General features: G+C 28.3%; 2 protein-coding genes across 2 annotated transcripts; both read left to right on the top strand.

Moving 5' to 3' along the window:
- The first annotated feature begins 3869 nt into the window (after window positions 1–3869).
- Window positions 3870–7594, top strand: LOC118450485 (farnesol dehydrogenase). The gene is made up of 5 exons (XM_035886301.2): window positions 3870–4248; window positions 6582–6708; window positions 6855–6987; window positions 7145–7288; window positions 7417–7594. The coding sequence occupies exons 1-5, from the start codon at window positions 3942–3944 to the stop codon at window positions 7459–7461; spliced, it is 756 nt and encodes a 251-aa protein (XP_035742194.2). The 5' UTR covers window positions 3870–3941; the 3' UTR covers window positions 7462–7594.
- Window positions 7595–11642: 4048 nt separating this feature from the next.
- Window positions 11643–17971, top strand: LOC118450484 (arylsulfatase B). The gene is made up of 9 exons (XM_035886298.2): window positions 11643–11748; window positions 14581–14805; window positions 14884–15114; window positions 15503–15658; window positions 15759–16020; window positions 16097–16254; window positions 16329–16464; window positions 16540–16982; window positions 17079–17971. The coding sequence occupies exons 2-9, from the start codon at window positions 14599–14601 to the stop codon at window positions 17604–17606; spliced, it is 2121 nt and encodes a 706-aa protein (XP_035742191.1). The 5' UTR covers window positions 11643–11748; window positions 14581–14598; the 3' UTR covers window positions 17607–17971.
- The last annotated feature ends 166 nt before the right edge of the window (window positions 17972–18137 follow it).

Genomic DNA, 18137 nt, shown 5'->3' with positions numbered 1-18137 from the left:
TCACAAATGCGAAATGTAGGTTATCAGGTTTTGAGGCGTAAAAGGTGGAGGTATCATCCGAGGTCGCTGAAGAATGAAAGTAAAGGAGAAAACAGGAGAGAGGGAGAGAAAGAGAGAGAGAGTGAGAGAGAGAGAGAGAGAAAAAGAGAAAGAGAGAAGGAGAAGGAGAAAGAAAGAGAGAGAGAGAGAAAGAGAGAGAGAGAGAGAGAAAGAGAAAAAGAGAGAGAGAGAGAAAGAGAGAGAGAGAGAGAAAGAGAGAGAGAGAGAGAGAAAGAGAGAGAGAGAGAAAGAGAAAAAGAGAGAGAAAGACGGAGAGAGATGGAGTGAGTTAAAGGGAGCATACGAGTGAATGAGAGGTAGAGAGGCAGAAGGTTCTGAATATCGCTGATGGTGCCATCTTGAAGAACCCTTGGTGCCAAGTTCCTTCTACGTTCGGCAGCCCTCGGTAGCCTTCGGCAGACCTTCTACCTTTCATTGCAATTCGAACATTCGTTTTCTACCACTCGTACCTATTCATTTTATTCTTAACGAATCGTCGTTCCTTACTTCTTCTTCTTCTTCTTCTTCTTTGTTTCTTTTTTTAAAGATCGAAAAACCATTTATAAAAATTACAACTTGATTTCCGCATTTATGAATATTATAAGACTTTCTTTGTATTATTTAAAAAATAATTTCATTTTAACTGAATTAATAATGATAAGCTGCAGGTACATATACTCGACATTTTTTAAATTGAGATGGCACGATCGTGCAATCTCGAGGGTACTCGTGGTAACCCGAAAGATTGACGTCCGAACAAACCACCTTGATAGCTCTACACGTCGATCGATTGCCAACCAATAGGATTCTGACACGACATGATCGAACTCGTTCGAATTTTAAGCTTTTGCGATTTTAAAGATTCATCTATGAAACATACAGATTTTTTATAAAGTCAACGAAATAATTTCGATATATGGACCATGACATGAATCGAGTTTAATATCGGGCGTTACGAGTACGAAAAGGGCAAAGTTAACGAAGACTCATTTTGAGGGTTACGTATTTCAAATTTTTCGTTAGAAGAACTCAATAAAAATATCTTTTCTTACTGTAAGGCCTGTAAGATGTAAACCTTAAGAGGTTTGTACAGTGTAGAAAGAAGTGGGGATCTATGGAGTTCGCCCTTCGTATCCGTAAAGCTATCGTTTATAAGAGTCATCCAATATTTTTCAAGCCTCATTTTACACGAAAAGAAAGGGAGAACTCAACCGGAAAACCCTACAGGTTTGTTTCATGAAAGGAATAAACCGGTTTTGTAAAAAAAAAATACTGTCTGATGTTGAGTTCGTCCTTCGTATTTGCAATGTCTCATATGCTCTCTCAAATTTTCGTATTAGAAAAAAAATATAACAATTTCATTTTCCAAATAATATATTATAACGTTCTTTCTTCTCTTATTTTACTTTTTCTTTTAAAGGAACACATGTGTTCATGTAATTCATTTTTGATAAAAAATTAGCAGTAGAAAAAGGGGGAGAGAGAAATGAAATTGATTCGTAATATTAGAATTAAGTAAATGACAACAACGTAAAATATATTATTGTATTCGTTATATTTTGAGAAAAATTTGCCTTGTACTTTTTTGTCCATCTAACAGACATATTCAATTACAATTAATGGTATGGCTATAAGCAAATAGATCATCTTACTAATTGCATTAATTAGATAAATAATATTTAAGAACAAGTCGTTTTATAGCTGAAATAGATAGCAATGTCAATATCATGCTATTTCTTAAAAGTAAAAAAGATATAATTGAAAAATAAAAATTTCATATTCTAATTATAGTTCGTTAATGTTTTCCAAACGAATTTTTATGATTTCTAAATTTTTAATCTTTTCGAACTAAAGCGAAAAAAAATCATTTTCATTTCTTATTTAATAAGTTCACAAACGAAGTGTCTAGGCATAATTTGATGAAAGGAAGTTCAAACTCAGTTCGTTAACGAATAATTTATTATCGACAAATGTAAAGTCTCGATGATATAATAAATGATACAATATACAAATTACAATTACGTAAATTCAAATATGTATGTAACATTGCAAGTTCCGATAAAGCATTCAAAGTCTGTGCGAGTATAAAGTTCTAAAAAAATAATAATCTTATCATGAGTTTTGAGTTTTAGCTAGCAAATTATTTAAATTTTGAATGTACATTTTGACTTCTGATTTTTATGTAACTTAATTCAATTATAACTGTTTTATATAACTGTTCTCCATCCATGATATTCTAGATAATTAAACTCCTTCATGATAACTTTTCTATGTAATTGAACTCCGAAGGTCACATTACTCATATTAACATCTCGGAGTATAGTTAAGTCTTTTTTTAAGAGCAGCAAAGATTGAGTTAAGATTTAAGAAATATACTAATTATTTAAATTACTAATTATTTATACTGTTATTTATCGGTAACAACTTCAATTTCAAAAGTTCTTGGAAGAGAAAATTTGTTTATTATTTAGGATGGGGTAAGCAAAATTGAAAATATAAACGATAGATTGGCGAGATATTTTATCTACCTTTTTGATTATTAGAAATCATTATGAGATGTTTTCAGCGTTGCAAATATCCTTAAATTTCTATCAATATTGTCTCACAAAAATTTATTTTAATGTTAGAGGCTTAAATTTCAATTTATTCTACTTTTTGTATTTTTTAAAAAAACGTTTTAAATAATTATTTAAATTCGAAACTATTAGATACAAAGTTGCTTATTATTAACATATTATTACGTGTTATACCGAATTATAGACACTTGGAATGCAGGAGATAACAGTACATTTGAAATGAAGGAGATAACAAAATACGTGGACGCAGAAAGAAACAAAAACAGAAAACATATCGGCGTTGTCTAAGCTATAAACAAGCCATACAAACACAATTTCGTGTCAAACCATATCAGCAATTTTTAATGAAGAAATTTCTGATGAAGTCAGCAGATGTTTATTGCTGAAAGAGCAACCATCATAAATTAAGACTTTTAGTCTTAACAGCTTTACTATCTATTTTTTTAATTAAATTGTCCTATGTTTGATTCTCCATCCTGATATTTTTTTATTACCTTATTCTTTTACATTTTATTCCTCTTATCTATCCTATTTTAGTTTTTTCCCGATATTTAATTCTCCTTTGAATTTTTTTTGCAAATTCTCCTCCGTAATATGTTCTCCTTTTCTACGCTGTTTTTAAAACATGATGTTTGTTATATAAAATATAAAAAATTTCTTGAAGTTGGATTTGATCATCTTTTATTACTGTATAGATAAGTTGTTTAACATTGAAAATAAATTAATTTTTGATAAATGGATCTTTTCTAGAACATTTTACATTTTAATTTTTTTAGGAAAAAATTATCAATGATATTTTTCATAAAAGATGTTTAATTTAAAGTAAGGTTCGTCACTGATATTTCGAATTTTTGTCAAAAATTTTGTAGTTTCATCCTCGATCTTACTATATCTTCGGTATCTATTAATTAAAAATGATTTTATAGATGATGAATGAAAATGTAAAGTATAAAATCTTATAAAGATTTGATCGATTAAGATTAAACGTATGAATATTTAAATTATCGACGAATATACTGATAGGTAATTAGATAAATAATATTTAATATGTAAATTTATATTTATCACAGTAAAAGCAATAATTTTGAAACGGGGCGAAATGGTTTATGATTCTGTTGTAATATTTAATATCTACGGTTTGCATATGAATGAGAAGAAATTTTATGAAAAGAAGAACAAGTTGAGCTGGTCCGCCGCGATAATTGATTCGAGGGACGTACGGAGAGAAGGAAAGGGAACCGTTAAATACGTATAGCGAGAGAAGAAGCCGGCAATACGGTGGTGAAACATCGTTGTTAAACGTTAAACAGTGAAAGTCTTTGAAAGATGGAACGTTGGTCAGGTAAAATTGCATTAGTGACGGGAGCGAGTGTTGGTATCGGAGCTAAGATCGCCGAAGAATTGGCAAGACATGATCTCAAGGTCGTTGCTATTGCAAGAAGGTTTAACAAGTTGGAGGAATTAAAAAGGAGAGTGGAAGAACAGAAGTTGCCAGGCAAGATTTATCCTATGAAATGTGATGTCAGTAAGGAAGAAGAAATCTTAAATGTTTTCAAATGGATTAAAGAAGAACTAGGTGAAGTTAACGTTCTCATCAACAATGCCGCTGTCATTGTCAACGAAAAAATCATCGGTGAGAAGTCTTTCTTCTTTTGTTCATACTTTTTTCTTCTTCTTTTTTTTTTCTTTTTTCTTTTGTAATGAATGTATATAAATCATATTAAACACATAGTTCATAAATCTGACATAGATTCTATAATATAGACAATATGTTAACCTTTGCGACATTCAATTAGTGAAAAATTACGATCAAACGAATGTTATAATCTTATATGTGTATATAGAGAATATATATTTCTATAAGATATATATTTTCATGTGTATTTATGTAAGTAAAAATTCACTCATTGAGAAAATTAAATGCTAACTGATATCAATACTACGTGCATTACAATCATTATAGTATGTACATAGGATATTAAGAAAAAAAAAGAAATTCAGAAATTATACAAAATATTTACAAAAAGGAAAATCATAAGAAATATTAAAAATATTATAAAATTTTGCAGATGTGTAGAGAATTTTCTTTGTTATTTTTGAGAAAAAAATGTCCTTAAAGTTTCCTTTTTTATTTATTTTACGAGAGTTATAGATATCGATAAATTTTATATTAAGAGTATGTTTTAATAAAAAATATTATTTGAAAGGGGATATTTCTCCATTAATCAACGAACAGTTGAACAATTGACATTGGCAATCATTGAAAATGACTATTTTAAAGATTAATAGAAATGACCTCGATGAAAGGAATTCATGATAAGTAGATGTTCGCAAATAGGTGTATATGTACACAAAGACAAGAAATCAACATTGATTTTCCAACTAACTCTGATTTAATTTATTTCTGTTTTAACACCTTAAGTATGAACAAACTATATGCTGAGTTCTTAATAAAAATATATTTTTATTAACAACAAGTTTGTTGTTGATAAAAATATGCCTATGATAATATTCTTATATGTTATTTTTGTTATTTAAATTATTTTAATATATATTAATTTTACAAGCAGTTTTCTATATGCAGAAATTTCTTCTTGCAACATGCTTTAAAAAATATATTGTTGTTCGTTTTCCTTCATTTATTTTGTAAATTATACCAGATTTAAATATATAGGATATTTTATACTTCGAGAAAATCGCTTCGACAGTAAATTTTGCAGAAAAGTTCATAAGAATAAATGACTTATTTATTCTTAAATTATAACGAATTTCTCTTTTAACATACTATATTTATTTATCTTTGTAAGAGATAATCAAAATGTATCTGAATATAAACCTGGAAATGTTTTAGCATTGATTGTTTGTCTTACCACATATTTTTTGGATTTTCTGAAAGTATTCAATTCTCTCGCGAATTATTTCGACTTTGCTAATGGACTTTTTGTACAAAATGGATTTCAAATAAGCCAACGAAACCATTGATTCAATGTGACATTAAGTTCTGTTTGTAAATAGAAAGACGGAATTAGTTATACTGCTTCCATCTAAGAATATAATATATAATTCAAAAACGTGGTCAAATAGGACATGTATGAACTTTTTTTATTATTTTTATATACAGAATCCGCCACCGGTTAGAATTAGTAGTAACAAAAGCTGTTACTCAAAACTAAGAGACACCCTATATATATATAAAAATATTATATCTGAATCTTTTTTTATCGGAAAAACTTACTGTTAATTAATCTATCATCAAGGATATGCAAATTTACAATTAATAATATAATATCTCCAACAAAAAATGCATATAAGAGACCAGAGATACATAAATAAGTAAATATACAATTTTATGATACGTAGATAAGAAGTTATAAATATTAGTAAGATTATGATAAACGGATATTAAACCGATGATATTTATAAATTGGAAAGCGATCTTTCGATTAACAATAATTAAAAATTGTTTATGTCACACAATTTAATTTATAGATATTACATATTTTAAAAATCTTGTGAACATTTTTAGAGAACGTTCTGTATGTTGATGTAATAATCTTATCACATTTAATACGTACAATTAGATAATACAACTTAGTTATTTAATCATGCTTAATTAGCGCAGAATTAATAAACAACAAAAAAAAATAATTAAATAAAATTACCTCGAATATAAAATATCGAGAAGTAATATAAATATAATTGTTTATAAGATTTATAAGATTTTTTTTCCATTGTCCAATTAAAATTATACGATAATTATTGATAATCTCATATGACCGAATATCGTTAGATATTTTTAACAGTATTTGAGTGAGCAAGGTCATATTTATTTATATCATAAAAGATTTTCGAAGAGAAAAAAAAGAAAAAAAAAGAACGAAATAAAACGATAATCGTAAAATAAATTTATAAGTATAAATATGAATATATACATATGTCTATATTGAGATCATATCTTTGTTATAGATGGATCAACGGAGAACTTTCGTAATATTATGAATGTGAATGTGATCGCTATTGCTATCTGCACAAGAGAAGCCATTAGGATGATGTCTAAATCAAAAATGCAAGGACACATTATCAATATTAATAGGTAAATATACTTCTATATTTGCGTTATTAGTACATTAAAGCAATGTGATTAAACAAATTCAAAGCAAGATTATATTTACGTATGTAGATACTTCCTCGTACTTTTTATCATATGTTCGTTAAATATCAATTGATTTATTTTTTAAGCATTTCTGGCCATGATGCGAAGAGTATAAAAGTACCGTTCAGTTTGTATCCATGCAGCAAGTATGCTATTACAGGCATGTCCGAAAGTGTTCGTAATGAGATTATAAATGACGGATTAGATATTAAAATTACAGTATGTATTTATCATTTTTTCTATTGCAATGAAATTTCTTTTATGTATACATATAGTTAGATTTAAATATACGACGAAGATCGTTTAATATTTATCCTTATCAGTTCTTTACAACAAATAAACAAAATAAACTTATTACTATTTATTATTTCACCAGAGTATTAGCCCAGGTATTGTGAAAACCGATATGGTTGACTGTTTTAATCTGCCGCAAGATGTTCTAAAAAAACTGTTAATGTTATCAGATAAGGAAGTCGCCGAAGGAGTTATTTATGTACTATCCCGCTCCCCTAATGTTGAAGTAAGTATTTCAATGAAATGTATACACGTAGAAATACATAGACATTAAATATTATATAATATTAATAATTAATTCGTCTTTAGTAAAAGTTATTAATCGGAATAAAACGTAATTTTTCTTTTTTTTAGGTTAATGAATTAATCATTGCACCTCTACATCAGAAATTACCTTAAAAGCTTTAACTATTATTTAAGAAGAATTATAAAGGGGTATATTGGGGAAAACAACAGAAAACAGAATCTTTATTTAACAAAATTACGTAATATGTACAAGCGAATTTAAATTATATATTACTACTATATAATAAAAGCAATATATATATATATATATATATATATAATATTCTATATGTAATTTCATTTTCTATATTATGTATTACATAAACATATAAAATATATGCTTCACCACATTGTTCATATGTCGGAATCTCTCATGTTTGAAAATATAGAGACTGTAAAATGTCAATACATGTATTCCATTAACGCTACTGATTATCATCCTCATCATCATCATTATCTTCTTTTTCTTCTTCTTTAGCTTTATAAGCTTTAGTTTCTTAACTGCTGAAGATAGATTTTTTCTAATCCTTTCCAGTTTTCTCTGTTCTGTGTTAAATAGAATCAATTGTTGTTTATTATTAATTTAAAAACGAAATTTTTAAAACTTTTAAAAGATATTTAACGTTTGAAAACCATGCTTGCCAAACAGATTAATGAGTTTAATATATCAGCTGCTTCTAACTCGGAGAAGAGTCACTGTTTGGAGCTGCCCATTTGTGTCAAATTTTGCGGTGTATGTACCTGTTGGTCTACGGTAGGTATTTCATTTTCCTCTTACTATCCATATCTGGCAGGCGTTCCCCGATCCACCACCTGAGAACGTGTACTTTAAGGCAGAGTTTCTCAACCTACAGATCGTGGTTCTATATAGGGCCGCGAAATTGTTCGTAGAATCTTCATATGAGATATTACTAATTGTACGTTCTCAAGTAACAGCCGCAGTAACAGTCGAATTATTAAAATAATATATAATGACTCCAGTCTACCAGATTCTTCAAAATTTTATGTTGCAAATATTTAGACCGTGGTATCATTGCAAACAAATACATTGGGTCGCATTAAAAAAAATTTGAGAAATGTTCTTTTAAGAGTTACAGACTCACCTAGGAGAATTATCTACAGCAAAGTGTATTTCGCTGTTTGTAGGTGATTCGTTTATTCATTGGGGCGAATTCCGCATTGTATTTGGTGTAAGACGTTATTCTCTTTCGAATTCTTGACATAAGGTATTCTTTTAGTATCACCTGTACTTCGCCACAAGGACGATTTCCTATGTCGAGACATTTTAATTGTTTTAAAATATGAACTTGAGTCGAATACAATACAATATATAGGACTAGTATATTTAATTAAAAGTATAATGTGTATATAACGTTTTCTAAGTAAAATATATAATAATGTATTAAGTAAAAAAAGAAAGTCCGTTTTCGTAATTGAGATATATCGACATTTCTTCTTAAAAAAAATTAGTCGATAACCATCTAAAAGAATCAAGTAACAAATAAAAAAAAAGATCCGTTCAATGGATCTTCAGTTATAATTGAATATTTAGAGATACAAATATTTTGCATTTATTTTTTATTTTTTCTTGCTAATTTTGTAAATTATACAAACAACTAATTTTTTTTTAACAATATCCATTATAGAGATTTGGGACAATATGTAACAATTTATTGTTCATAAAAAATTTATTAATAAACTACAATTTTACGGTTTTATTTCAAATTGATCAGTGTACGGATACTTTTTACATTCACTGTATATACGTATATCAAAGTAGAGGAAAAAATATGTATATAAACATACTTATACGAATATGTATATGATAAAGAAAGTATATATTTATCTACTTAATCTGAGTGCTTCTATTTCCTACCTTCTATTTGAATAGTTTCTTCTATCTATCCTGAGAAATAAATAATACATTTCACAATTTCATGTCGTTCAAGATTCGTTTAAAATTGTTCTCTTGTATTATGTTTATAGAGAACATTTTGTATAATTCATCGAACTGTCGTTTTTATTTGATTTTTTATTCTTTCGTAGATTTAAAGTTTTTAACAAATACAGAAAGATTTTGTACTATGAATATAATAAAGCTTTTATCACTCCTAAAGATAGGCAATATTTTATAAGCACTTTTATATGCGTCTGGGTTGCGTTTATTGTATATTTTCAGAGATATCTTATATCATCATAAATTTATAATAAAATAAATTTAATTCAAATAATACTAAAAATAAATACAGCTTATTATTGTAATATTCACAGGAATTTTATGATAAAAACAATTTGGTTTAAAAAGATTGACATAATAGCGTCATCCATAATCGTATATTCATTGATAAGAGTAATAATGTTCTTGAAACACGATTTTTAAGCTTATTTTAACTGTATCTTAGAAATCTGTATCATAAAATTGAATTTATCATATTTTTTAATTTTCTACAAATAATGTCATAATACGTATATTAATTAGTATCTAAAACGATGATGAATGAGATAGGAGATGTCTGATTTTATAAAAATCGAGATATTTTTACAATAAATATCAATTTTTCAAAAAGTTTTTCTCAAAACGTTAGAAATTCGATTAATGCAATATTGTTATTAATGTTTAATTATTAACTGGACGACAAAGCTACTGTTTAATGAAATGATCGAGAAACTTATTGACTCAACTTTGTATAAAATCGTAAAGAAAAACACAAATGTTATAATGTGAAACCTCGAAATAAATTCACCGTAGCTAGCAATTAAACATTAAACGTTTTTGTAGCGCATAATCGCTGACACGCATCCAAACGATCTATTCTAAAGGTTATTCACCGTTGTCTTCCGAAATTTCGATGGCATTGAATACATAATGTGCCAACATGCGATTATAACGAAAGAAATATCGAAAAAAATTGCCGATAATTCTCGCTTCATCGATTTCATCCAAGACTTTTTGCTTATCTCGTAATGGTAAAAATATGTTTTCCAAACTTGAAACTCGATATACACTGATACAATTAAATCTATCTTTGAAAGTTTTATTAGGTTGTCTTAATCACGTAGGATTAAGTAATATTACAATTTTTAGAAGAAAAGAAATTCTCATTTCGATGTAATGTCTCGAAAGTGATAACAATATAATGTGTAATATAAAAGTATACATATATATAGTATACATATAGTATATATAATATAGTACATATACATTACATGTATATATTAAATATGTGTGTGTATGTATACGTTTAATCAGAGAAGATCCAGTCATTACGGAAATAAAAGTATAAAATGTAAAATACAAAATATGTTGTACGTTTATAATACTTTCTAAACAAACTATATCTTTCACTATAGACAAGCTAGTATTTATAGTTATCGAATGATAAAAATAATTTCATATTATTATCGTGGCATGGAAATAATATATCTTATAAACTTCCTTCCTCTTTCACTGAAATACACTTTAAGATAATATTATAATTTGATTTCATGGATGATAATTGTTAGGATTTAAAAGAGAAACGTTTAATATAGAAAATTAATGTTATTTTCTTTTTTGTTTTCTTCTTTTCCTTTTTTTTTTGTTGCTCACGCATAACGACGAATCGTGCAAGAGATGATCGCGTGTCAAAGACCCTCCTGATGATAGTTATGTTCATTGTTCAATGCGGTAAAACGGTGTACGTGTAAATTGCGCATGATTTAATGAGCTTTCACATCTCACACAGGTTTCGTGTGACTATTAAGTGTATATTAAGTGAGAGATCGTTAAACGGATCTCTCTTTCGCATTTCCGACAAATGATATGAACGGCTTTCTCGCGATTTTTCCTTCATTATTATATTTTTTTTTTATGTACTTTCGAATTAAATTCAATAATGAAATGAAAAATCACCGCAAAGTGGTGTACTTGAGTTTTACCAAATGCCAAAATATTTCTGGCTTTATGCCAGATATTCATTAATGAGTACCTATCCTGTTTTCTCTTGTATTTTATTGGTTTTTTTCGATTAGATACAAATCGTTTAATTCAAAATAAATTAAAATGTATTATTTTGTTAAATAATTATTGATAACGCTTGTTCGATATCTTTTTGTCAATTGCATTCTCATTAGTTTACTATTTTGTATTATAAATAAAAATCTTTAAAGCTTTATAAATGACTTATGGCTAGAAAAGAATCTGTCGATTGGATGTTTTTCTTCTAGAATTTGTAATCGTAATCCTTGACTTTACGCGAGCACTTTCTGCCCTGAAAATTTTTTTATTTCTTTCAACGATCTGACGTCGTCGTCGTACTGAAAAAAGACTTCGAGGCTACCGATGGCGTTCGTGAAGCGTGAATTACGGAATTGACAGTCTGGCATAAGACAGTCATAGCATAAGAAGCTGCACGTTAATCGGTGAGTAGTTCGCTGACATATGACATTTTCTTTTATTTTTCTACATATAAATACATTTAAACATATGACAAAATATGTTTACTTAACCCTCCATGGGCCGAATTTTTGTTTTAAATTAATGTTAATTTTTATTTATGCCCCATTTCATGAAAAAAGTTATAATTATTTGGTAAAATCTCGATAAATTAAAATGTGATCTGAAAGTTACCATAGAGGGTTAAACATATGGCAAAATATTGAATTTCATTCAAATACGTTCTAATTGATCTATTTTTTTTAATTTAACGGCGCTCATTTACCAAAATGTTTAATTTTAACATGAAATGTAATCTTAAAATTAAAATTTTGAATGTTATTAAAGTTAAGAATTATATATCATTTATTTTATACTTAATATATATTTGCATAAATGAAAATAGTAAAATGCAGTCATTAATTAAATAAATATATATGATATACAATATATTTTATAATGATAATATCTTTTACTAATATATTTCTTTACTCATTTATAAATCCATATAAGTCAAAACAAAACAATAATTTTATTTTTTATTGATAAATCAACAAAAATCAATGAGAAATATATATTTTATATATTATAATGACCATCTGTATTACCCTGCTTTCTAAATTTCGCTTCTATTACAGTTTTAAGAAAATTTAATATGCTGCAAATTAATTTGTTAATAATGTGTTAATATTGTTCCATTCAGATTTTAATGAGTCTATAAAAATATTTTCATTTTTTCTATTGTTTTTAGAGCAAATTTCTTTTTAAATGATCCAATATGTGTTCAATTGGATTTAAGTCAGGTCTCTGCGAAATCCATTGCACCATATGAATATTGTTTTCTGAAAAACAGTTCACAGTAACTTTAGCTTGGTGATTCGGATCATTGTCTTGTTGAAATATGAGATTGTTTTAAAAAACCATATTTCCCGATGAAATCGAACAAATTTTCTTTTAACATATCAATGTATTTAATTATCGTTAATTTATCATTAAGGACTACTAAATTTGTTAATCCTCAAACACTGAAGCATCCATAGATTATTATAGAATCACCTTTATATTTCACGGTCATTTTTATATTACCTTGTTTAAAAGCTTCAGCTATATTTCTCCAAATACAACGTCATCTATTATCATTCAATATTTTAAATTTAGTGTCATTTCATATAATATATTCAATAAAATAATGGGACGTAACATAACAATAAGACATCTGTCTGTGTATACTCGAATTGATGATAGGTGGGTTAACTTACTTTCCTGGGCGGTTGTATTATATTTAATATATTTAAAGAAGATAATGAGGAAAGTCGTTTCATTAAAAATTTGTTCTCTTCGTTGTCGTTTCATTTACAGTTTTCTTACTTATCATATCAACACAAGACAAAGATAAATATGATTCATGGATTTTGAACGTTCTTTATATTTGTCATTCAATGTTAAAGTAATTTGTATTTTAACATTGTTGGTATGTCGAAAGAATCGTAATTGTTTGTAACAATATCCATAGATATGAGAAACATTTGATTATTGTTTACAAAAATCGATGATTGACTAGGAAGTGGTTGGTAAACGGTACAAATGGAATAAATCAAGCGAGTAAAGCATAATTCGCGAGCTAATTTTCCGATCGATATGTTTATGAGATTAGTTGGGATGTTGTGGATCGAATAATAAGCATTGATTTTGGGATTTAATTAGAAGATGAATCAAATTTTGATGAATAATATAAATTTTATTTACGTTATCATCTTATTATTCAAATTAATAAATTGACGACGACGATTGATGAACAATTATCCACATTTTAAATCCCTGTCCTCAATTATTAATATTTCAAAAATAATTTTTTTCCCTTTGATCGAATTTAGAAAAACAGCGTTTTATTTTTACGATTTTTATTTTATCTAGAATAATTGACTAATATTTAACGGATGAATTTTATCAGATACGCGATCAAGATACGTTGGATATCGCTGACTCGAACTTAAATTATTCTCTCCCTTCTAGTTCTAGTGATTTTAGCAGATTATTACAAAATGTAGATCGGTGAAAAGTTAAAACAAATACGTTTTAATTTAGATCAGAATTGGATAAATCTATTCTGATGGTTGAGAGAATAATGTAGATTGAATGAAAACAAATATTTGGTTCCTTGCATATCTCGTTAAAATGTTTTATCTAATCCTTGTAAACATAGTTCAATGCCATGTGACGGCGATCGACAATACCCAACTGAAGAAAAGTTTCGTCATGCTCCAAATGCTCCTTTGCTTCTCGCTTCTCTTTTCTCGTGGAAAATCTAAAGTGGTAATAAAGCTGGGGAACTCGAGTTTCGCGAACAGTTAGATCTCGTATTGCCAAAGGCTATCATTCGATTCTTACGTTTATTTCTTTCATTCAATCGAGGGCATGCTGTGCGCGAGAAATGTCTTCGCAACGTAAACATACAAAGTCGAAACGCATCTTTTTAATAGATCTTTAATGAAAATATTATTTTTTTATAATTGTGAGGCATCATGGAAACGTAAGAATTAGCGATCATAATTAGAATCGAATCGACATTACCATCGGAAAAATTCGAATTATAATCTTGAAAATATTTATATTATTTTGAGGATATTCAAAACATCTGAAATGTTATATTTGTCTTTCTTTTTCTTTTTTTTAATCTCCAATGGAATCCGAGTCAATTCGAAATTTTTGAACGCTTATCTCTTAAACAAACTTATGTTATATCGTTTAAATTAATTTTGTTTTATGATTAATGTTCTATTAATCAATATCGTATCACATTTTTTATTCATTTGTAACAGATTTATAGCATCCACGAAATGAATGAAATATGGATCAGTTATGCTTCATTATTTACCACCCTATGTTTTTTGAGTGTTCTGAAATCCAATTATGCAATTTTACAAAAATCAATATTATCAACGACAATTTCGAATGATCATGACGACCTTGAGAAAAAGGAAAATAAATTCCTTCGCAATGCTAACCAAAAACCGAACATTATTATCATTGTTGCCGATGATATGGTAAGCAAAATGCAAATTTTCATTTAACTTAGAAATTTAGAATTAATATTTATAATAGAAAGACTTACACGATAATAGGGCTGGAACGATGTTAGCTTTCATGGCTCCAATCAAATCCCAACACCTAATATTGATGCACTCGCGTATAATGGCGTTATCTTGAATAGTCACTACGTATCACCTCTTTGTACACCTAGTAGAGCAACATTAATGACAGGAAAGTATCCAACTCGACTTGGCTTGCAACATTCTGTTTTATTACATGCCGAACCAAGAGGACTTCCTTTGAATGAAAAATTACTTCCCGAGGTATTTCAATTATAAATATATAAATATATGAAGCTTTCAATGATATGAGCCGCTCGCTTACCAAATCGATTAACTCCATAAAACAAAAAATGGAAAAATGTGACGAAATAATATAAATTGCTTTAAATTAGGAAAAATTATTAAGAATATAAAAAATGAAGACTGCAAGTGCTTCGACACTTAAATTACAAAAATTCAAAAAGTGAAAGTAATAGATCTGTCTTGTGTACGGCTCATATATATAATATAACACGAGTTAAAAATGTAAATAAAAGATAATATACATATTTATATATACATATATAAATTCTTCATTCATACGATTTTTTAAAAGTAAAAGTTTAAATCATTCCTTAAACAGAAATTATTTATTGCCTTTTGCTTTCAGTACTTAAAAGAGGCTGGCTATGTAACGCATGCCGTTGGTAAATGGCACTTAGGATATTATAAAAAAGTCTACACTCCTACCTATCGCGGTTTCGATACTTTCTTTGGATACTATAATGGCGTTCAAGACTATTACACGCATTCTAGTGCCGATTTGGTAAATTTATTCACTTTAGTTATTATACGAGTAGTATTATAGATCGATAGAAAAATCTATATGCATTGATACTACTTTAAATTCTAATGATATCGTTTAGAATGAAACAAACGTGTTGGAAGGTTTTGATATGCGACGAAATCTCTCAATAGCCTGGAATACATTAAATAAATATTCAACCGATTTATTTACGGAGGAATCAGTGAAACTTATCAATTATCACGATACCAAAGATCCAATGTTTCTTTATCTCGCACATTTAGCGCCACACAGTGGAAATTCTAAAAATCTTTTACAAGCACCGGATGAAGAAATAGCAAAATTTGGATATATTCATAATCCAGAAAGAAGAACTTATGCAGGTCGATATTAAACTGTTTTTTTTTTTACAATGAATTTAGTCATTGTGCATTCTCTTTAAGATTAATCATTTTTTAGCGATGGTTTCTAAATTGGATCAAAGCGTAGGTGAGGTAGTTGCAGCTTTAAGAAATCGCGGCATGTTGGAAAATAGTATAATATTATTTATCAGTGATAATGGAGCACCAACAATAAAAATTTTAAGTAATCATGGTAGCAATTATCCCCTTAGAGGTGTAAGTAATCAAACTGCAAAGATATGTAACAAGTAAAATTGATTAAAACCCATCTATCTATTTGTAATTTGAAGATAAAAGAAACCCCTTGGGAAGGTGCTGTACGAGGAGTCGCGGCCATTTGGAGTCCATTCATAAAAAAATCAAAGAGAGTCTCATATCAATTAATGTCTATTGCTGATTGGCTTCCAACGCTACTTTCTGCGGCAGGTTAATTTCAAATACTTATAATTTACTTTTATTAATTTTCGACGATTCTTTTCAATTTCAATTTTGAATTTAAAGGATTAAACAAAAGCCAATTAGGTAAGATAGATGGTTTGGATCTTTGGGAAACTATAGCGGGAAATCATATTAGTCCTCGATCTGAAATACTCATCAATATCGATGACATTAGCAATTATGCTGCTATTCGTTATGGAGATTTTAAATACATTACGGGTGATACTGGTATCAATGATGAGTGGCTAGGAGAGAGTGGCAAACCAAGCGAAGAATCTGGTTTTCCACCAGTATACGATCCTAATCAAATTCTTCAAAGCAAAACGGGTATCGCTATTGCTGGTGTGATTACTGCTCAAGAGATAATCGAATCGAGAAGACGTAGAAGCGTTGGTGTTGAAGATGATATTAATAAAGGATTCCAAAAGATGATGTTAACTGCAGATCAATTACTTGATTTACGAATGAAATCAGAAATTAAATGCAATGTTAGAGAAGAAGATATGGTTAGTTAATTAGTTTCATTAATTTAATTAGCACGAATTAGAGAAACGATCATATTGAGAATATTGGTGAAAAATATAAAAAATTTTTGTTTACAGATAAAATGCGATGCTCTACTAGCACCTTGCCTATTCAATATCGTTAATGATCCTTGTGAAATGATAAATTTAGCTGAATCAAAACCACAAATCCTTGCCTTGTTGGAGCGAGCTATACTGAAACAACGATTTAACGTTGTACAGCCGACTAATCAGAAGTCAGATGACTTGGCGAATCCATTGCTACACAACAATACTTGGGTCCATTGGGGCGACATTGACGATTTAAACAAGACAATATTATTGAATCATTTTCAGAACAAAGATTCTGTTAAATATCCTATTGAATTAGTGGCAACAATATCTATACTCGTTGGTCTTTTTATCTTGGGTATAATAACCCTTTTTGCATTGGCATGTGGAAAACAATACAAGACAAAGAACAGAAGAGACCCGAAGGATACAAACAATCTCAGTAGAGTCAAAAATATCAATGAGATCGAAAGGTACTCTATATCGGATAATGAAGGTGAAAAGAAATCCAATAGTGTCAATCCAAATATAATGAAAGATTTTACTACGAAATGACGATTGGTTTCAAGGTGCACGACACCTAAATTCAAAACTACTATAAAGATTTCTTATTGTGTTCATAAATCTATGAAAACATAGCATATGTTTGCTTTATATTATATATATTATATTATCCTAATAAAGAGAATAATATTCTCTTTCTTAGGAGAAAATGTAAAACAAATAATATTAATTATCCAATCGAATGAATTTTCAAATACAAAAAGAAATTTTCGTGTCACTTTATAATTGATCTCTAGATAATAGTCTCGACGATATAGGCCAAAATATATCGATTAGATGACTATTTAATAATTTCGTGATATTGAAATTCTTACTTGTACTGCAAGTAAATCGAATTTCCAACAAGTTCACGTACATTTTATTCTTATATGTAAATATATCTCTATATTTAAATACAACATAATATTAAAAAAAAAAAAAATGTTTCGCCTATTCTTAATTTAACTAATTTTAACCATCGAAGCTAAACTTTATCTGTTTATGTTCTTAATGAAAATATTTAAATAATTCGAAAACACTTAC

The sequence above is a fragment of the Vespa mandarinia genome, chromosome 1 (genome assembly GCF_050613455.1).
Source record: "Vespa mandarinia isolate Hongniang chromosome 1, ASM5061345v1, whole genome shotgun sequence".
Classification (NCBI taxonomy): domain Eukaryota; kingdom Metazoa; phylum Arthropoda; class Insecta; order Hymenoptera; family Vespidae; genus Vespa; species Vespa mandarinia.
This window is presented reverse-complemented; position numbering and strand designations above follow the sequence as displayed.